Source organism: Chiloscyllium plagiosum, unplaced genomic scaffold, assembly GCF_037043375.1.
Source record: "Chiloscyllium plagiosum isolate Xiang-an unplaced genomic scaffold, Cpla_swu_hap1 HiC_scaffold_12, whole genome shotgun sequence".
In the NCBI taxonomy this organism is placed as follows: domain Eukaryota; kingdom Metazoa; phylum Chordata; class Chondrichthyes; order Orectolobiformes; family Hemiscylliidae; genus Chiloscyllium; species Chiloscyllium plagiosum.
Window position 1 is genome coordinate 25,060,636 of NW_028270150.1, and position 21,025 is coordinate 25,081,660.

Consider the following 21,025-nt stretch of genomic DNA (forward strand, 5'->3'; position numbering starts at 1 on the left):
GACCTGGCAACAGTGAAAGAACAGCAATATATTTCCCAAGTCAGACTGTTGAGTGGTTGGAGGAGAATTTGTAGGTGGTGACGCTCACTATATTTGTGCCTCTGGCCTTCTAGATGGAAATGATTGTGGGATTGGAAGGGCTCTCTGAGGATCTTTGGTGCATCTTGTAGATATTACACACTGCTGCTACTGAAAGTCTTATGGTAGAGGGAGTGGATGATTGTGGACGTGGTGCCAATGGAGCAGGCTGCTTTGTCCTGGATGGCATCAAATGCCTCGAGTGTTGTTGGAGCTGCATCCATCCAAGGAAGTGGGGAATATTCCATTACACTCCCAAGTTGTGCCTTTTTGATGGTTGACAGACTTTGGTAAGTCAGGTGGTGATTTACTCTGCAGTATTCCTAGCTTTTGACCTGCTCTTGCATCAGTTGTATTTACATGTCAAGTTCAGTTGAGTGTCTGGTTAATGGTAAGCCCCCAAACGTTGAAAGTGGTGAATATAGCAATGGTAACACCATTGAATGTCAAGATATGGTATATCTTATTGGAAATAGTAATTCCCAGTATTTGTGTAGCACAAATGTTTCTTGAGTCATCAAATCAAGCCTGGTTATCTAATTCCTGTTCCATTTGAAAATGGTCTCCTTCAGTATAAGGGGAGTCACGAATGGCACTGAACATTGAGTAATCAACATATCTGATTCTCATTCCTGACCTTATGATGGAGGGAAGGTCATTGATGAAGCAGCTGAAGATAACTGACCATACAACACTCCCAAGGAATTCCTAAAAAGACGAGCTGGAGCAGAGATGACTGACCTCGCAACAAACCACACCATTGCTGCTTGGCATTTCAACAGTCCTCTTTTGTAGTCCCTGAAGACCATGAGCATTTCCTGTTAGCCAAAGGGTTCAAAATGAGTATGATGCTGTCTTGTATATATTTACTACTCCAAACATTTCCTCCGTTCACCAATTTCTCCATCTGTTTAGACACCATTCCTGATTCAAATGTTAAATACAACAGTACACAGAATGGTCACAGGATATTTGAGGTCAGAATACAACAGAACTTTCAGAATGCCTTTTATTTTTAAAGAAGGAAATTTGTAATTTTACACAGAATTCGTTTTTCACAAACCTGGAAAATAGCATCATCACAACCACATACATTAATTTGTACAATATGCTATGCAGCTAATGCAAAAATTGCAAGTTTTCTGAACTTTTACATATGTACATTTTACAATAAACTGCCAGAAAAATGACAAAATAAACTGCCAATGTTTTTCCTTGCATATCAAAGAAAACTGAAGTCTGCCATTTTGGCAAACAACTCTCCCTGAATAATTTGATTCTTCAGTTTGTATATATAAATGGTCCTGAGCTCAAAATAGAAACAATTTGGCAAAAGCAATGTCCCAGGAAAAGGAATAAACATTCTTAATTTTTAAGTGGGGGACTGTAAGATTATTCTAAACTTCACAATTTTATTTGTACAATTTCAACCCATTTATTTCTTACACCTTCCCCACCCCACAAACATGCCATTTATGCCTTCAGTCACAAATAAGTTATGGTCTGATCCTTGGACTGGTATATATATACCTGCAGTTATTTCTGTTGTTTCATTGCAGTATAATGGTAGGGTGTTTTCCTTTAGGCATGGTTAATGCTCTACTGCTTTTCTTTTCTCTGCAAAATCAACCACTAAGCGTCTTACTTAGAGGTTCAACATTGCCCACTGAAATAAGTTATAGGCAAATTAGGAAGCAGACACTCTAATTTGGCAATGAGAATCATACTTCCGAAATTATGGGAATGTTCTCCTCCCCAAGTAAAACTTCTTAATGGCATAATCACATTTTTACAACATTGCTGCTGTATCTCTCATGTGGACTGGAAACCCTCTGCAAGTGTCTGCAACTTGAAGTTTGGCAGTAATCCCAAAACCAATATAACTGTCAGCCTGTATTAAGTCAAAAATCATTTTTAAGTATATAGTACTTAATTCTTCATAAAGTGTTTCAAATTTTCTTTTCTCTATTATACTCTAAATTGGAAACTCAAATGCGTAGTGACTAACATTATTTCTGAAGTGTTACAAAGTTGCTGATCAGGCTAACCAGTATAAAATGTTTTACAATGTCAAGTATGTAAAATTTTACTCGACTGATTTTTTTTGTTATTTTCAAGAAATTCGACGTGAACTATTGACGGTGTAACAATTTAGATGGATATTAAATATTGAAAAATTAACTTTAAAAGAATTCCTCAAATCTTTAAGGTAAGTCATTTATAACTCAATGCTTTGCAGTCAAATTAAGTGGTCTTAACACTCCTGTGCCAATGTAAGATAATCTGAATGAATTTCTAAACATAAAAAAGGAAAACAAACGCTGCAAATGCACAATAGGTTTACGACATAAATAAAAAAATCATGCTTTGGGTGGCACTCTTTGGAAAACCAATCTTGCCTGAAAATAAACCCCTTTATAAAAGAGATGAGTTGTCCAAATAAAATACAATGCAAACTATAGGAGAAAATCTCTTATTGGCTACTTTTCTACCCTTTAGTCCATCATGCTGAGAGATTTTTAAAAATGTCAAGTGACACATTCAGAAAATTAAGTTGCTGCAACTATTATTTCATTGGCTGACAACAGCAAACACTTGTTACAGTAATTTAAATGTATTTTTGGGTGAGTGCATTTTTAATATTATGTTCACAAAAAAGTCAAGAATGCTGATAACTCAGCCAGAAAGATCTAATTTTGTCATATACAAGTTATCGTGAACTTATTACACAGTGACAAGGCAGCATGTGATTGTGCAACATTTGTTTTGAATCATTAATGAATAATTTTGACTGTACAACAGAATGGGATCAACTTGTGCAAATGCTTCTATTACAAATTAAAAGTTCAATGCTTGCGTTGTTAACTGATGATAATAGAAGGCTATTATACAAATGGTCACAGCATCCCTGGGCAATGGCAAAAAAGGTCAGCGCTCGTTTGTGATCTGGCATACCATCTTTTCACCAAGTAGACTGTGCCAGTGCCTCCCACTGGCCAACCTTCTGACACTAACTGCCCAAGTATACGTGTGAACTATAGATCATTGTAGTGAATAGTATTACAAAGTAAATTTTCAGGATCACTCTTGGCTCTGTTCAACCCAGCCAAAAAGCCTTGCTGATACTCAAAATTAAGGAAGATGCCCAGAAGCTGTGAAACTGTCGCTTGAACAAGTTATCACCTTAATCCTTGGATGTCATCACAATTTTGCTACATATGTTAACTTAAAATGTTTTGACAAACTGTATTTTTCATCTTTGGGGATGCATTGATATTTCATATTATGACACTTTTCAAACAAGATTGATTACCTAAGATAGTAAAACCTTGCCTTTACAAACTTTAAACTGGTAATGTTAAACTAAATTCATGTGTTTAAAGACCAGTTTTACATGTTATACAAAATTAAAAAGGATAGCTCAGTCACAATACCCAAGTTTGCTCTTTGAATTATGGAATGATAGGAATGGGAAGTTTTGGAAGGCAAATGTTAGTCACAAATAATGATGTCAAACATTCAGCAAATTTGTTCGTGGTACTAGCAACATCCTTAACTAGGAGTTAATTCTCATGAATTTCATTGTGAATCACCTTCACAAGTGGTCAATTTTAAGGATATAGTTTTCCCTGTAGAGCATGGCATACTATTTCTGAGTATTGACAAGTAACCTACTCCTATGATACTTTCATACCTATGAGCCACACAAGAACAGCATACGTGTTGTGCTTCTCAGATAATTACTGGAAATGAAGATAAAACAAAATCTTGGTAATAAATTAAATCAAAAGTAAACTATATGCTTTGTGATCCAAGGTAGATCTACAAAGTAGATATATGCAACGAGCATAGGTTAATAATTGATGCGCGTAAAGACTAATTCAGAAACTTTGCCATTTTTGAAACTGCCATCTGTACATTCATTGGAACATAGTTGGAACAAGGCAGAGAACCCCCTGCATCTCCACTAAGTTTATTGCTGTTATAAGTACTCAAAAATCTATTCTGTGAGTTTTGTTCAGAATCATATTTTTGCAGTTACTCTATAAACTGGTATTTAAGTTCACCAACTGTTGCAGAATTAGCACCATTTTTCATATATCTAAACAATATTCACTTTTATTGGATGTTTAAACCATAATAAAATTCTAAATGGAAGACAATTCACATATTTAGAATCTCAGCTAATGCAAAGAAATAAAAATCAGAAATTATAGTGCCAATTTTTAACATAACTTGCCTACCTGAGCACTGATGGAATTGGGTGCAATGTCAATTTTTCGATCATATCAATTTTGTTCACTAGTAATTATGATTAATTTTATCTCAAGCTGAAAATTCGAGTTTTATCCAATCCTGAGAGTTTCCTATCTAGGCATTTAGAGGAAAACTACCCCTTAGACTTTGTACACCTAATGTCCACACCAAAATTGAGTAGTTTTAGTGAGGTGTATGTAAAAGTCTAACCCATGACCAAATGTTCTGCAATACTCAAGATGGTTGCTTGGGGGCAGATGGGCTGAGGGAGTGGTCGCGAGGGTAAAACTTCTGATTTTCATGTGTTCCTGAGGACAACCACATCAAAGATTACAAATAAGATCTAGCATCATTGTAGGCACAGACAACACTGAAGGCACCAATTTCTTTTCATAAATGCAATTCCACACTGTGGATGAGCTAAAAGATCACTTACTGTTACAGATCTTTAAAATGTTCAGACTGAACAATGCTGTAGATGTTGAACGTCAAAAAATCAAACTCTCTCATTCAGGTAAGTTTACAAATATTTCAACTGTCTCCTCTCCTGGGTGATCATGCGGTAACCATAAAACATTCTGCACAAGACAAATGTAAAGATTCGCTATGACTTGCTTGAAGTTCAATTTTTAAAAGACTGAACAGCATTAAAAAAAAACTAAGGTCACTTGTTCAGTCTCTAACTCATACCTGCACCCCCATCCAAAAATGTAGGTGGTAAAATGTGAAATTATGTCAATAAACTGCCCCAGTATAACAGGATCACATCTTTAAAGAATGGTCGCCAATGGTCTTGCTGTGCCAAAAATGTTCGCAACTTTGTAGATTCAAGTTTTAATAGGATTTGCTGTGTCTTTTAAAAGTTAAATGCATAAGGTTAAGGTGTTTAATTATACTATTACATGCAGATGTTTGCAAAGGCCAAAATGGAATAAATGAAGTAATATGGCAAACTGCAGATTTCTGAAGTGACAAAACTAAATACAATTCAGGACTTTTGTATAAATCTGAAAATAGTAAATAGAAGCACTTATACCAAGATTTCCTAGAACATAATACATATAGCAGGGGATGGACATCTGATCTAGTTTTAATATCCAACTTTATAACTTGAGAGACACGCTATAAACTTACAGATAATTATTCTATAAAGAGCTAGACAAGTTTTACCCGGCCCGATGCCTATTAGCAATTTGGAAATTTATTTGATATGTTGCACTGTTGTCACTGCAAAGAAAAGTATGTATTTGGTCGGGGTGGGGGGGGCTCTGATTTACAAATACTCACACTTATGAACGAGATACCATACCAGATTGCATTAGTATTAATTTCAATGTTCTGATGTGAACATTTCTTCATACTTATGAATGGTTGTTTTAAATTGTACTGTGTTCTGACTTGTGTATACATTGACTTACAAACGTACTCAAGAATGGGGCCCTCATACAATCCGGGGACTACCTGTAATTACTTTCCTTGTAGTATTTATTTTGCAAACTGCAATTGATAATGAAGTTTAAAAACTTCTTTCTCAGAAGTTTCTAAAATTTTTTGTACATAACTGATTTGCTGTAAATAGAGACAGAAAAGGTATTCTGTCTTTCTCCGTATAACCTTTTGTCGTGGAAATTGGCAAGAAGCTTGGAATTTAAAGTTATGTGCAGGAACTCCTCCAACGGCATTAGATACCCAAGAGGCCAAAACCTCAAGTTTGATTTCTGCTATTTTCTGTCAGTTCATACCAGTCTGACCAATAGTTAGGGGAGTGGGGCTTTAGTTAACCACAATGTCTCCAGAAAACAATGGAAATGTTCCTATGTTATCCATTGATTTTTGTTAGAAATGGTATGCGCATATGGTCAACATTAGGCTTTGGTCAAATAATCTTATTCTTTGGATATGCCTGTGAATATTCACTGCCTTGACAAGCATACGGATACTTGGACAAGGCACTAAACGATTGATGAAATTGCAACTCAGTGTGAATCACATCTTTTGAGATAGATGGTGGGAAGAATGCACTTCTGAACAAAATTTACAAACCTTGAAACAATTCTAACTCCAGTTTAAAAGTACAAATTGATAATACAAATAATGTACTCTACATTAGCACACTGATGACCCATTGTTTGAAAAACACTTACTTCCTAGTGTTATTTTGGAATATCCACAAATGATTTATCATAACAGAAGAGCATTTTAAAATTAATCCACACTTGCTAATTCACTCAGATTCTTAAATATGTAAAAATATTTGAAATGGTTTTCAACAGGTTATTTGTTTTATTTTAAAAATACTCCATATGCTGCTAAATTTGACGGTTAATGTTAAAAAAAATTGATTGATGTTGCAATATTTACAAGAACCAATTTAGAACACCAAACCTGATTAATCTATAAGTATAAATTGGAAAGTAATTTAAAACAGGGGTAAAATTGATGTTAAACCAGCCCATGTTAATTAGATGTATTTTTCTTGCAAAAAAAATTCAAAGTTATAACTCCTTAACTTTATTCCAAGAAAATCTGCACAATTACAGTCAGTACTACGCAAAATCTGATTTTTTTTCTTTCCTTTCCACTTTTTAAATAAATGGGCGAAGGAAAGAAATTATGGTCATTAAGCCGTTAGTATTACATTATTCTTGTCCTTTACTGAAACACAGGAATGGCCAAATTGATCAGATACAGGTGAGATCAGATGCTGACATGACAGAAAATATAAGGGATCAGAATTATCCAACTTATTACAAATTTAGACGATTTGTTAAATGTTAGGGCTAGGACAAAGAAGGTTATAGACATTTTAGCAATATTGTACTTACATGTAAAGAAAATGTGGTCTTTTTATCTTAACTTAAGATATCCTTCATTTCTACCCTGGCCCTCCAAAAAAAACTAATCTGGTTATAAAATATACAAGCTTTAAGCAAAATGCATTGATTGAATTTATGTTGAAGACAAATAAAAGACATCATGAAAAGAAGGTGGGTGTAAACTTGTGTTTCTTCCTGCTGCCATTATCCATTGCGTAAATGTGAATAACTGCTTCATTCACTGGTGAGACAGAGATACACTGTTTTGTTGGCTTAAAATACATGCAAGGAAGCAGAAATAAATAACATTAGCTGTAGTGCTTAATAGTAGAAAAACTAAGTTCACACACTTTTCTAGCATGGTCCAGGACATTGCTAGAGTTACCTTAAGTACTATTGAAGTTTTTTTGTGCTGTTACCACATGTTCCTAAATGGTTACAATATTGATCATGATTTTGTGTCCAAGCACAGCCAGCAGCGCCCCCACTCCCCAGAAAATAAATCCAGAAAAATATAAATATAATCCCTGAAATTTTAGAGAAGACAAATTCACAGTGGTACAATGCCAATAAATGGCTGCATTTCAGTCTCTCACTCTCATGGGTATTCGTCGTACCCGTCCAGACCTCGATACTCCATGGTTAGGTATCTCACTATATAAAAGGCTGTCTGTATCGGAATCATAATCATCATATCTCACAGTCCTTCTGCCTTGATTTCTGGTCCTTATTGCAGATGGTCTACAAACACAATCTCGTTTTACATAATCAGAGTCATCATCATCATCATCATCATCCCCATCTTCATCAGTATCCAAGATTTTTTGTTGCTTCTTATATTCTAACCTACTGGTAACTTTTTTGGAAGCAGTTACTTTGTTTTTTCCTCTCCCTTGAATTTTTCTCGGTCTCCCTCTCTTCACCTGTGTCTTTGCTTTCACTTTTATCTTGGATTTCACTTTTGCCCTAGAGTTCACATTGTAATCGCTGTCCAAATCAGAAACTGATTGGGATTCAGAGTCTGACTGAGATTTTGATTGAGAACTGGAGCATGAGCTGTTTTCAGTCTCAGAACTGGTACTGCTACCAGAACTGTGTTTTTGGGCTTCCCCATCCTCATGCTGCTGCTGGTTCTCAGACAGTGAGTCATCTTCCAAAACACAGGCATATTTTCTTCGCTTAACAGCACTTAACATGTCCTGCTCCCTCTCAGAAATGGAGTCTTCTTCCTCAGAATCACTCAAGATCTTGCGTTTCTTAGCTGCCATATTCTGACGGACCAATTTCCTGTTGTCTCCATTCACCTGAGTACCACATGGTTCTGAATTTGAAACAGGAAATAAAAATTAGGTTTACCTTTTGAAAATATTCAATTAGAAGAGGGATAGTTATAAACTGAAGACAATTCATTTTTTAATCAAAATAATTCTGGCACGTAGCCTCCCTCAATATAACACTGAAATATCAGCCTAGTACACAACAACCAAGGTACTTTATGTACTCAACAAGACTGTGCTTACGAAATCCATAACACTGTACCCAACATTAGATGCGATTCTGCAATTGGACAACATACCCTGGATAATCCTGTATGTGCAAGGTTTTATGCTGAAAATCAATTTAGGATAGTCCATGGGCTTACAGCATGCATATTTGGACACAAAAGAACATGTATGTACACCACCTGCTTCAAATCAATAAAATAGCTGATAGTCATTTGCTAATTCATTTCTCACAGCAATGCTCTGATTAGAGTCAACCTGTCCGGTTTAAAATGAAACAAAACTTGTTAACTGTCAATCAGTGTTATTACATGCATTCTCCATGATAATGTCCCTACTAATTAGTCTCCACTTGACAAACATACAATCAGCACTTTCCTCTATGAAGTATAGTAGTCAGAGATTTATAGTACAGAAAGAGGCCCTTCAGCTCAAAGTCAGTTTTTCCTTTGAATTTGTATTCTTGCAATATGTCCCACTGATCAAATCAAAAATCGTTTTCAGCAACACTCAAGTCTCAAAAACAGGCAGGGAAGATGAACAAGATGGTGTGAGTAACTTCGAAGTTAGTATGAGAAAAGTTCCAGAAACAGAACGTTTTAATGTGTCAGACATTAAGACATCCTACAAGATTGTTAAATGAATGAATTTAAGAAACAGATGTTAATGACTAAGTGAGCTGCATTAGCAATTAAAGATTTCATCAAGAGAGGGGCTAACTAAATAAGACAGTAACATGCCAACCGAACAATAAACTTTGAAGTGGAAACACGACAACAAGACATTGATGAGTCTATATGATTGATGAGGGAAAAATTGCTTATTCTTTATTTCTGATATTTGTAAGAATGTTTCAGATTGTTTCTGCTTTTTCTCTTATGAGTAGACTGATTTGTTTTGGTACATCTTCTGAGTATGTTCAGTGACTGATCATTACAATAAACAAACTGCTAAAATAAAACTTTGACTCTCAAATCAGCTTACATTTTGGAACTTGACTTGTCCAATATTATCACCAGCTAAGGTCATAATATTCAACCTATGATAACCTCTTACACCCCCACGCCCTTCCAAAAATTGAAACATAAATAAACTTCAATAACAAGCAAAGCACACCAAATAGCAATCCATGGCACACAGAAATGATATAATCAGATTGTTTCAAATTAAAATTGCTAGGATTGCTGAACCATTACTCAAAAGCGAAATGTCAAAATGACAGTAAAAATTTCAGAGATACTTTTCAAAGTGTATTTAAACCAATAAATTACATAATTAATTCTTTTAAAAGTAAACGATCAAGCTCACCTGTTTTTTGATTTGGTGATGCATGCTTTCTTGCTGCTTTACTGCTGCCAGCCGCAGGCTCTGTCCAAGCACCATTCGGAGAAGAGGCTGTCGACTTCATGGTACTTTCATTCTCTTCAGCAGAGCTTTCACTGCAGTCTCCGTAGTCTGATGCTAAGAAACACAATATCAAAGAAAGAGATTTCTTTTAGTCTTGCACAACTTTCTAATTTGGTTGCACTCTTCTTACATTTAAACATATCGCCTGAATCCCAAACACTGCATCTTCACTCAAACGTTAGAGATTAGGGTGGAGTTTGTCTCCAGAGGGTGGACTTGTTGGGCCGAAGGGCCTGTTTCCATACTGTACTTAATCTAATCTAATCTTTCCAGTAATTCTGAGTATCAATTCACTGTTTTCAACTCAACTTACAGTCATGATGTTTTAAACTTTGAAGAGATCATTAACTAAAGATGATAACATTGAGTGAGTGTAAGTGTTTGCCAACAAAAATCCAAGTACAGCTGCAACAATTCACCAAGGAATTTTAAAATGGAAACAGGATTATCCCTGAGAGGCTTCCGAAGCTTTAAGATTGTTGAGAGTAAACGTGCTTAAGCTTTATTTCTGATATTTGCAAGAAGACTATTTCAAATGATTTGTAGTTTTCCCTTGTGTGTAATAAACTTGATTTGTTTTGTTAAAAGTACATTTGTAGCACCTTGAGATCTGATGATCTAAATACCTCAAAACCTGTTAAATTCACACAGACCAACTCAGTCAGGAACTATGCAATTGCTCAGAACTCTAATCTTGTGCTGACTGGTAAAAGTAAAAATTGGCAGAAAAATGTTGGATTACAAGCACGTTGCCAGGACCGGAACATTTTCTACTAGTTGGAGTCATATTTAGTACATGGAATGTTTCAGGCTATGGTTGGTGGAGGTCTGTCATCTCAGCTCCAGGGTATTACTACAAGAACTTCTCAGGGTAGTGTCCGAGACCCAACTGTCTTCAGCTGTTTCATCCATGACCTTCTCACCTGTCATAGCATCAAAAATAAGGATGTTTGCTAATGATTGCACAATATTCAATGCTATTTTCAACTTCTCAGATGGTGAAGCAGACTATGTCTAAATGCAGCAAGACATCCAAGTTTGGGTTGACAAACGAGTGGTGAGTAACTTTCACATCCCACAAGTGCTGCTCCAACAATACACAAGAAGCTTGAACACCATACAGTGCAAAGCAGTTGGCTTGATAAGCACGTCCTATTCACTGCCTCGATCAGCAAAACAGTAGCAACAGTGTGCACTATCTACTAGATACAATGCAGTAAGAAGGTCCTTGCATATTCCCTTACAAATCCATGGACATTACCACCTAGATGGTGTTTCGAAGTTGAAAGATTGAATAGTCGCTTTAAGATAGAAAGTGCTTTTCTGAATTGCAGGTGCCACAACAGTTGCCAGTGTACAGAGCAGGTGGGAAATGGGCTATTCCAAAATGAATACATGTAACAATTGGCTGTTGAATAGAAACCTCAGTTTTGCTTGCTGTTTTGACAATTCAATCAATTAATTTAAATCTTGCCCAGGATACCAAAACCCAATTGAGTTTGAATTTATTGTATTGACTACATCGGACCAATGAGATGATATGATGTTGGGGTATATAAAAACCAGGGCATGTTAAAAATTGGTCAGTGCAACTGCCATTGAACCAGACAGTAAGCGCCATCCAAAGAAATGAACATCTCGCTCTCAAAGAAATCTTAGAAGGCACTACCAAAGATACCTTTTCCCAGTAAAAGCAGTAAAAAGAAAGATGACGACCCAGGGAGAAGACAGCATAACAGACAACATGGACTTTCAGAGACAAAGTAATGTTTAATAATTGTGTTATTGGAGCAGCAATTTTATCGAGTTGGGGTCAGACAGTAATTACATAAGAGAAAAGGGATCTTGGGTTTGTTAATAGTTTTTATTTAGTGTTCACTGTTCGAGTTAGGAAAATAAAGTATTTTTTCTTTAAACAGTGGAAATTAGAGGTACTCTTTCACTCATTCACAATTTTAGCAAATTACGAGGCGAAGCTAGCTTTTCTGGTTTTACGTGCCCTGGTTTTAGTTTTAATTTGCAGAGGGGTCCAACCTCCACGGCGTAACAATGGAAAGGGAAGCAGATAAATAGGAAGGCCACCAATTGTAAAAGTTCCCCTCCAAGCCACCCATTATTCTGACACAAAAATACACGATTGTTCCTTCAGTGTTCTTGAATCAAAATCCTGGAACTGTCTCGCTAACAGCAATATGGATGTACTATGCCAAATGGATGCAGCTATTCAAAAAGACAGGTCACTATCACATTCTCAAGAGCAATCAGGGATGGTATTGCCAGCTACATCCACAACCTATGAATTAATTTTACAAGTAAGAAAGAAGGTTAACAGAGATTTGAGTGATATGTGTAAGATTATGACAGGCTTAAAAGCAGTTAATCTTTGAGCTTAGTATCAAGAAGATTTGTAGCTCAGGTTGAGGTTCTGGATGTAGGTTTGTTTGGTGAGCTGGAAGGTTCACTTTCAGACGTTGCATCACCATACTAGGTAACATCTTCAGTGAGGCTCCGAATGAAGCACTGGTGGTGTAGCCCACTTTCTATTTATATGTTTACATTTCTAGGGTCATGATGTCATTTCCTGTGGTGACATTTCATATGATGTCATTTCCCGTTCTCTTTCTCAAGGGTTGGTAAATGGGATCCAAGTCAACGTGTTTGTTGACAGAGCTCCGGTTGGAATACCCTGCTTTTAGAAATTCTCATGTGTGTCTGGGTTTGGCTTGTCAAAACATGGATGTGTTGTCCCAGTCAAAGTGGTGTCCTTCCTCATCGGTATGTAAGGATACTAGTGAGAGTGGGTCATGTCTTTTTGTGGCTAGTTGATGTTCATGTATCCTGGTGGCTAGTTTTCTGCCTGTTTATCCAATGTAGTGTTTGTTACAGTTCTTGCAAGGATTCTGTAAATGAACATTAGTTTTGCTTGTTGTCTGTATAGGGTCTTTCAAGTTCATTAGCTGCTGTTTTAGTGTGTTGGTGAATTTGTGGGCTACTACGATGCCAAGGGGTCTGAGTAGTCTGCCAGTCATTTCCAAGATGTCTTTGATGTAGGGGAGAGTAGCTACATCGACTTGGATCCCATTTACTACCCCCCCCTCAGAAAAAGAACAGGACATGACATCACCATAGGAAATGATGTCACCATAGGAAATGACATGACCAACCCTAGGAAACTCACATATAAACAGAAAGCAGGCGTGACCACCAGTGCTTCATTCAGAGGCTCACTGAAGAGGTTACCTAGTATGGTGACAAAACATCTGAAAACGAACCTTCCAGCTCAGCAAGCAAACCTACATCAGCATTTCTCTTTCTGGTCTCGAGTGAAATCTCACTTTAAACTGAAAGAAAATCTGGTAATCTTTCCTTCAACAGTTGCTGCGACTTATAATTGATTAATCAGACGTTACAAGTAAAGCAGCCCTTCGCAAAGTAATGGAACATTTGAAAGGAATTTTCACATTAGCAAAAACCAACTCCATAGAACTTTAGAACAAAGACTAGTGAACAGTTTTACGGTATTTCCCCTCTACTCATCCTTTCTTCCCCCAGTCTATACATCTGTGAGTAAGGTGGATATATAAGGGAATTAGAGTTTTAATTTGCAGTGCTATATGCAGACATAACTGTTTACCTGTCGCTAGAGCCTAAGTACTCGCAATAAGTAGTAATTCCTTTCGTACAGAAATCTGTTTTTTTAACTCAAATTGGATCAGAAAATCAGGTAAATTTGGGAATTTTGTGCACTTATTTTGAAGTCTTTAATGTCTGTGACTACTCCAGAAATAGCGGGGTTTAATTTCCAGTGTGCTACCCCGGTGAATCATAAGATTCATTTTACTTTAGTGATAATCAAGTTATATTAATCAATTAATCTCAAGTTATTCTTAAAATAAAAGTCTGGATTTTCTTATGCTTGGCAATCCAGCCCAACTTTTTCCAAATGAAAGAAGGAAGCTCTGCATTTTGAAAGTAGATTTTGACTAGAGCTCCTTCAGAAACGCAGAGCCATACTTTCATTCTGACAGTTCTTCCACACTTCTTTTTCACAACTGTCAGTTGCAATATTCTGATCAGGTTTTGGTGCAATTTAGTTCTTTTTCACTTTTGCATTTAATTCATCATGCTGGATTTATACAATATTTCACTGTGTAAGCTTTAACTTAACTATTTTAAATGTACTGTTTTTTTTATATACACTGTACATATCAGGCATCATTTCGACTAGTGAGTGTTCAAGAATGTCGTTGTTCATGCACATTGGTTGTAGCTTGGAAAAGTTTAATAAGTACCAGATTTGGAGCCAAAGTGTATGCTGAATTTGAAACTGAAGATAAGTATTTGCTCTCTAGTCAGAAGATCAGAGATGTAAGGGAGATGTTGTTTTTTGCTGTGAGACCTTGGCTAAATCAGGAAGCAAGACCTGCATCAAGCTAATAAAGCTGTTGCCTTATTCCATTAAGTATTATCATTGTTTCTGAATGAACATTTCCTGATATCATCATCCCATCATCCACTGCCTGAATGGTTAAATACTCAAATGAATAAATCAATATTCTGAATGCAGTCTCTCAAAATTTAAGCTTAAATTGTACAAAACATGGAGCTTTCTTTGAGGTAATTGGTGAGCAACCTTGCAAAAGTGTCACACCAATATTTTAAAACCTATATACCAATAATTCATGATGACCAAGAAAGTGTTTGCATATGCCCATGAAACCTGGCATATGAAAGTAAAGAAATGGATACAAACTACACTATACGATGACCTACTTATTAAACAACTTGCATGGAGGTAGCATCTTAGACACAGTAAAACGTACCACAAAAATATTAAACAGAAATCTGTTTACTCACCTGTTGTTGATCCAACTGACCCATTAGGCAAGTCTACTTTTCTATCTTTCTTTATGGTTAGGACAGTTGTCTTAGCCTTCATGTTCCTTATCCTGGCTGATGTCGAAGAATGCTCAGAAGCATCACTGCAGGCACTATCTGCAGTACTACTTGTGCTGTTCTGTGATATATGTGATGAGGTAGATATTTTGGAAATATGCTCCAATTTTGCCTGAGGCTTCACGGGCTTCCATTTTCGTTCTGGACTAAAGATTGCAGAAACACAAATAAGTTCAAGATGATTGCGAGTAACTTTGAATTTATAAATGGTAACTAAACTACTGCACCAGTGAATAGCAGTTTTTATTGATACAAATATATATTATATTTTCTTTATTTTCTGAAGTTCTGCTGTCCAGCAAACATGCTAGGTTACGCAATCTACACATATTAGTAATTTGACACTGTAATTTTCATGCCTAGCCTGCATAACATTAGCTACAAATTTGCAGTCAGTTATATTGGAAACATTCAACACTGCCATGCCGGACATGTTTCATCATTCCATTTAATTTTTTTTTAAAACGGAAATGCCTTTGTTTTTAAAAAAACTATCCTGCAAACATGTTTTGAATAGAAACTCATCTTGTTCATTCACACACTAAGTAATCTAAAATCTAAAAAATCTAAAATCTCCGCCTGTCTCCCACTAATGTTTTCAAGGTGTTGGATACAGTTTTCAAGACCAAAGGGATCAAAGAGTATGGGGACCAAACAAGAATGGGGTACTCAGCAGGAAGATCAGCCATGATCAATCATATTGAATGGAGGAGCTGGCTTGAGTGGTTAACTCCTGTTCCTATTTCCAATGTTTCTAGGTTTCAAAAAGAAGCTAGCGTACACAAAAAATAAACCACTGGGTTGCAGGTTTGATGAGGTGCATCATAGCTGTTATTACAGCATTATGCCTACAACTCTTCAAGAAGAGTGAGTCTCCCCAAATACAGTTTGCAAATTTTCTGACAATTTACAACCAGCTCCATTAACCCTCCCTATCCACAGTATGAACATACTAAGTACACTACGAAGGTCAACTTAATGACACCCACTGGCTTAGAAACAAAGTGTACAAGTCATTTAAAGCAAATAATGCCCTGCAAAGTAAAATACCTGGAAGCTCTGCTACTTGATCTGGAGGCTTCAGAACTACGGAGGCATTTCTTATATCTTTGTTTGTGCTGACTCCTTTTATTGTATTTTAGTGCAGTTTTATAATCCGAGACAATTGTTCGAATTTGGTCCTCAAAAAATGCAGACAGCCTCAGAGTCATGCTGTATATCTAATTTTTTTTTTTAAAAAGAAAAAACATAGCTGTTAAGAATATAGTACTGCAATTCATTGCACAGCAACATTCTCACGGAATCATTTTAAGTCCCCACATAATCCATTTGAAATTAACAGCAAGAGTTTTTCTATATCATTTTCTCACTTTCTTGATTGTGATAAGCCCCGTTTTCAAATTCTTTTCTGGATAGGTGATTTGGGAGAATAAGCAAGGTGGTGACAAGACAAGGAGCAGGCAAGAGAAAGGAATGGAGAGGGCAAAGAACAGGAGGGATGAAGAAGGCCAATGTGGGAGGGACAGAACGTGAAGGACAGGAGGTAGAGATGAAATGGGCATAGGAGTGAGGGAGAATAAGGGGACAAGGAGATTACTGATTTTTATTTCCATTGACTTCAAAATGCATACACAAGTTAACACATTTCCAAAAAAGTATGAAATGTTCATATGATTTAATACTTCAAGAGTGATCTATTCAGATTACCTTAGACTTCTTGTTTGGAGAATAAGCTTTAGCGTTGCTGAAAATTAATCGCACATCTTTGCAAAGTTCAATGGGAGTTTCATAATTGTCTATTTCTAATGCATGTTTTATTGTTGCCAGGTCCATTGGAGTGTGTATAATATCCCTGTAATCCTACAAATGATCACAGATCAAAAATAAGCATTTAAAATCATGTATAAAATCCCTCTTCACTTAGAATATGCACCCTCTCCACAAAGGAGGAACCCAGTAGCATTTCTAATTTAAAATCTATGACATGTGCATAACCAAACTGAAGTATTTTGTTACCATTTTTTCTTTCAAAGACATCACAAATTTGCAAAGTTGCAGTTTTGCACAGGTATCCAAACCTTGCATTGTATGCCAGTTCATGTATAATCGTACTCTCAGGATTTGGAGCAGCACTGGTTAGTACTCACAGCAACAGGGACCTGAGTTCGATTCAGCTTTGGGTGATTGACTGTGTGGAGTTTGTATATTCTCTCAGTATCTGCATCAATTTCCTTCAGTTTCCCCCTTTAGGTCATAGATGTGCAGATTAGGTGGATTGCACATGCTAAATTACCCTTCACTGTGCAGGTTAGGAGGTTGGTCATTGTAAGACCTGTACATGAAGTTACAGGGATGGGTGAGTTGGTGCAGACTTGATGGACCGAATGATCTCTTTCTGCACTCCAGAGATTCTATGATTACCTTGCCTGGTAGAGATTCTTTGTTCAATAAAAACTGTCTAAGGGGTCACCAGTCTATTTACCTGTGCTATATTCTGGACAGTCAAAGCAATATAAAAGTTGAATCAAAAATCAAAGTTTGGAATTCTGCATAAAGTCAGAAAAATCTCATTCCTGTCTTTACAAAATTCCATGCCTTTTACTGACTTTGGAACCTGTAAGACTCCATAATTTTTCAAACTTTTTAAATAACCCATGGAAACACCAATGAAGGCTTTCATGATAAATTCAATCATTTAAAAATTAAAAATTATCTTTCGAAAATTGTGTCTCAGATATTAACCTAATGGCAAACTGATATAAAATGGCATTACCAAAAAATTTGCTCCGTGTAATAATTTTAATATTGTTAATTTAATATGGTCTATAATTTCATTGAGCATTCAAGATGAGTTTATGTTGATCCCCATGCAGCTTGACTGGAGAATTCTGGAAAGGCCTTTTCATCCACCTTCCCATTGAGCTTCCTGTTCTCCTATTTGGCCCTGTTCTGTTTCCCTCTCCAAGATCCCAATCTGATGTCAGAGCTCTTGGCTTGTGAAAATGCAAAACTAAATGGTGCCAATACATTTGTTTTAAATGACTGTCAAAGATACGCCTTCTTCATAATGGTGTCATTAATCTAAAGAGCCCTCATTCTCAGTGAGGGTTCAGAAGAGAGTAGTGGTGACCAGAACATTTAAATAAGACATGGATTATAACATTCCAACTTGGCATTTCTGGAATATTGGGAATTTCACTTTTACAACTCCAGAGTGTTAACATTGGATGAAGATCTTAAACGGGACACAGGTTCAAGACAGGGCGAGTTAAGGATTAGGAAGTTCAGTGAGCTGGTGGAGGGCAGAGGCTGTGAAACACAGTATCAGTATCCAAAACAGGGAGAGGCTAGGGAAGGGTAAAGACCTCAAGTCAGAAGATCAGTGTGAAAGGACACATGTCAGAAAGTCAGGGAGGGAAGGATTTGTAGTGGCCAGGAAGATCATGAAGTATGAAGTTCAGGAGACAGTGAGGAGGCACTGTAAATAGGTTACATTATTCATTGATTAAAATTTATTTTAAAAGTATTTCCAATGTCTGAATTTAGCAAAGCTCAGTATTTCAATATGCACGTATTCAAATAAAGTCCTACAGAATGCACTACAGAACTTGCATTGATTTTAACGAGAAAACATAACTTGCTTAAAATTGATTCATTTCAGTAAAAAACACACCACCCGCACCGTAGAGTAAATTCACCTAATTGCCTGTCAATCAGGTTATTAAGAGTTGACAGGCAAGCAAAGACAAATATTTCCCCTTATCACAAATCTCAATGCATCACCAGAGGCACTGACAATCAGAGGCCAGCAGTTTCTGGGAGTTAGAGGCCAGCAGTTGCAGCCTACCATTAATGGAGGGTGGTCCTTCAGTGGTCAGTAGCCAAGTGTTTTTCCTCCTCCTTGCAGGGGACAAGGGAAGTCAGAGGCAAGGGCAGGTAGGAGGCTTAAAGAATCAACCTCCTTACCTACCATCCTTTCAAAATTGATTTTCAAAATGACTTTTAACATTTCATTAACGTTTTCATCAAAAGTGCGTCAAAAGAATCTGTCAGGGAGGGAATATGACCTACCTTTTCTGCTTCAACTGTTAAAGGAATTGCTTTTCTTTCCAAAAGAAAACTTGGACTTGCTTTTAGTTCAGTAAACTTTTTCTAGTTTTTCATGTTTTTTTTAAATTACTCTTACCTATTTTGGAAACAATGTCAAAATTCTAGTGACTGTCATCTCTAGCGGAAAAGAATGAGGAGAAATAAACCTCAAACCAAAAAGAATTTTAACCAAATTTTTGTTTTTAAACAAAATTTTACCAAAATCGACAAGTCTGTCAGTTAATACTTGTTTCAGAAGAGTCCAAGAATTTATTTGAAAATAAAATGGAATATTCTACAGAATGTGTGTAATTGTTTTTTGTTTGAAGTTGTCTCATACCAGAATACTTGCATTAAATTAACAGGTTAAAAGAAAGCAGTTGGGCCTCACCACAAAAGAGCCAGGGTTGGAGGATTTGAGCTATAGGGAGAGGCTGAGCAGGCTGGGGCTGTTTTCCCTGGAGCGTCGGGGAGTCAAGAACTAGAGGCCATACGTTTAGGGTGAGGGGAAAGATATAAAAAGGGACCTACGGGGCAACTTTTTCACGCAGAGGGTGTACGTGTATGGAATGAGCTGCCAGAGGAAGTGGTGGAGGCTGGTACAACTGCAACATTTAAGAGGCATTTAGATGGGTATACGAATAGGAAGGGTTTGGAGGGATTTGGGCCGGGTGCAGGGGGGTGGGACGAGATTGGGTTGGGATATCTGGTCGGCTTGGACGGGTTGGGCCAAAGGGTCTGTTTCCGTGCCGTACATCTCTATGACTGTATAACCAAAACACCAACACTGCAAAGTTCAAGAGTTTCACTTCAGCTTTCCCGGTTCTCAAACATACACTTTTTGGTTTCATGTTAAACACTCAAGCACCTGTGATCTTTTCTTTACATAAACCATGCCTCAAAAAAATTATCTTTAATACGTTTACTATGTTTATTGAAGGAAATGGAAATATTTTACTTAATTTTTTTCATCATTTATATAAATGATATGAATGTGAACATATAGTTAGTAAGTTTGCAGATGACACCAAAATGGAAGGCGTAGTGGACAGCGAAGGAGGTTAAAACGAAATCTTGATCATATGGACAAATGGGCTGAGGAGTGGCAGATGGAGTTTAATTTAGATAAATATGAGGTGCTGCATTTTGGAAAAGAAAATCAGAGCAGGACTTACACACTTAATGGTAAGGTCCTAAGGAGTGTTGCTGAACAAAGAGACCTTGGAGTGCCGGTTTACATTTCCTTGGAAGTTGAGTCACAGGTAGATAGGATAGTGAAGGCGGCATTTGGTATGCTTTCCTTTATCGGTCAGAGCACTGAGTATAGGAGTTGGGAAGTCATGTTGCAACTGTACAGGACAATGGTTAGGCCACTTTTGGTACAGTGAGTGCAATTCTGGTCTTCTTCCTATCAGAAGGATGTTGTGAAACTTGAAAGGGTTCAGAAAAGATTTACGAGGATGTTGCCAGGTTTGCAGGATTTGTTCTATAGGGACAGGCTGAATAGACTGGGGCTGTTTTCTCTGGAGCGTCAGAGGCTGAGGGGTGACCTCAGAGGTTTATAAAATCATGAGGAGTATGGCTAGGGTAAATAGACAAAATTTTCTGGATGTAGGTTTGCTCGCTGAGCTGGAAGGTTGTTTTACCAAGGGTGGGGGAGTCCAGAATTCGAGGGCATAGGTTCAGGGCGAGGGGAAAAGATATAAAAGGGATGTAAGGGACAACTTTTTCACGCAGAAAGTGGTGCGAGTATGGAATGAGCTGCGAGTATGGAAGTGGTGGAGGCTGGTACAATTACAGGATTTAAAAGACATCTGTATGGGTATCTGAATAGGAAGGATTTAGAGGGATATAGGCCAAGCGCTGGCAAATTGAACTAGATTAGGTTAGGATATCTGGTTGGTATGGACGAGTTGGACC

The 21,025-nt window shown here is 37.0% G+C and overlaps 1 protein-coding gene across 1 annotated transcript in view; it reads right to left on the bottom strand.

Annotated features, from left to right (window-relative positions):
- Positions 1-1,073: 1,073 nt before the first annotated feature.
- The window catches only part of LOC122555330 (bromodomain and WD repeat-containing protein 1), a 216,212-nt gene continuing 196,260 nt past the window's right edge, over positions 1,074-21,025 (bottom strand). Inside the window, exons 36-40 of the mRNA XM_043701209.2 lie at positions 16,724-16,876; positions 16,067-16,236; positions 14,918-15,162; positions 9,962-10,114; positions 1,074-8,472 (exon numbers count right to left, since the gene is read on the bottom strand). Coding sequence (XP_043557144.2) covers positions 7,736-8,472; positions 9,962-10,114; positions 14,918-15,162; positions 16,067-16,236; positions 16,724-16,876 — 1,458 coding nt within the window. The 3' untranslated portion in view covers positions 1,074-7,735. The remainder of the gene's footprint in view (positions 8,473-9,961; positions 10,115-14,917; positions 15,163-16,066; positions 16,237-16,723; positions 16,877-21,025) is intronic.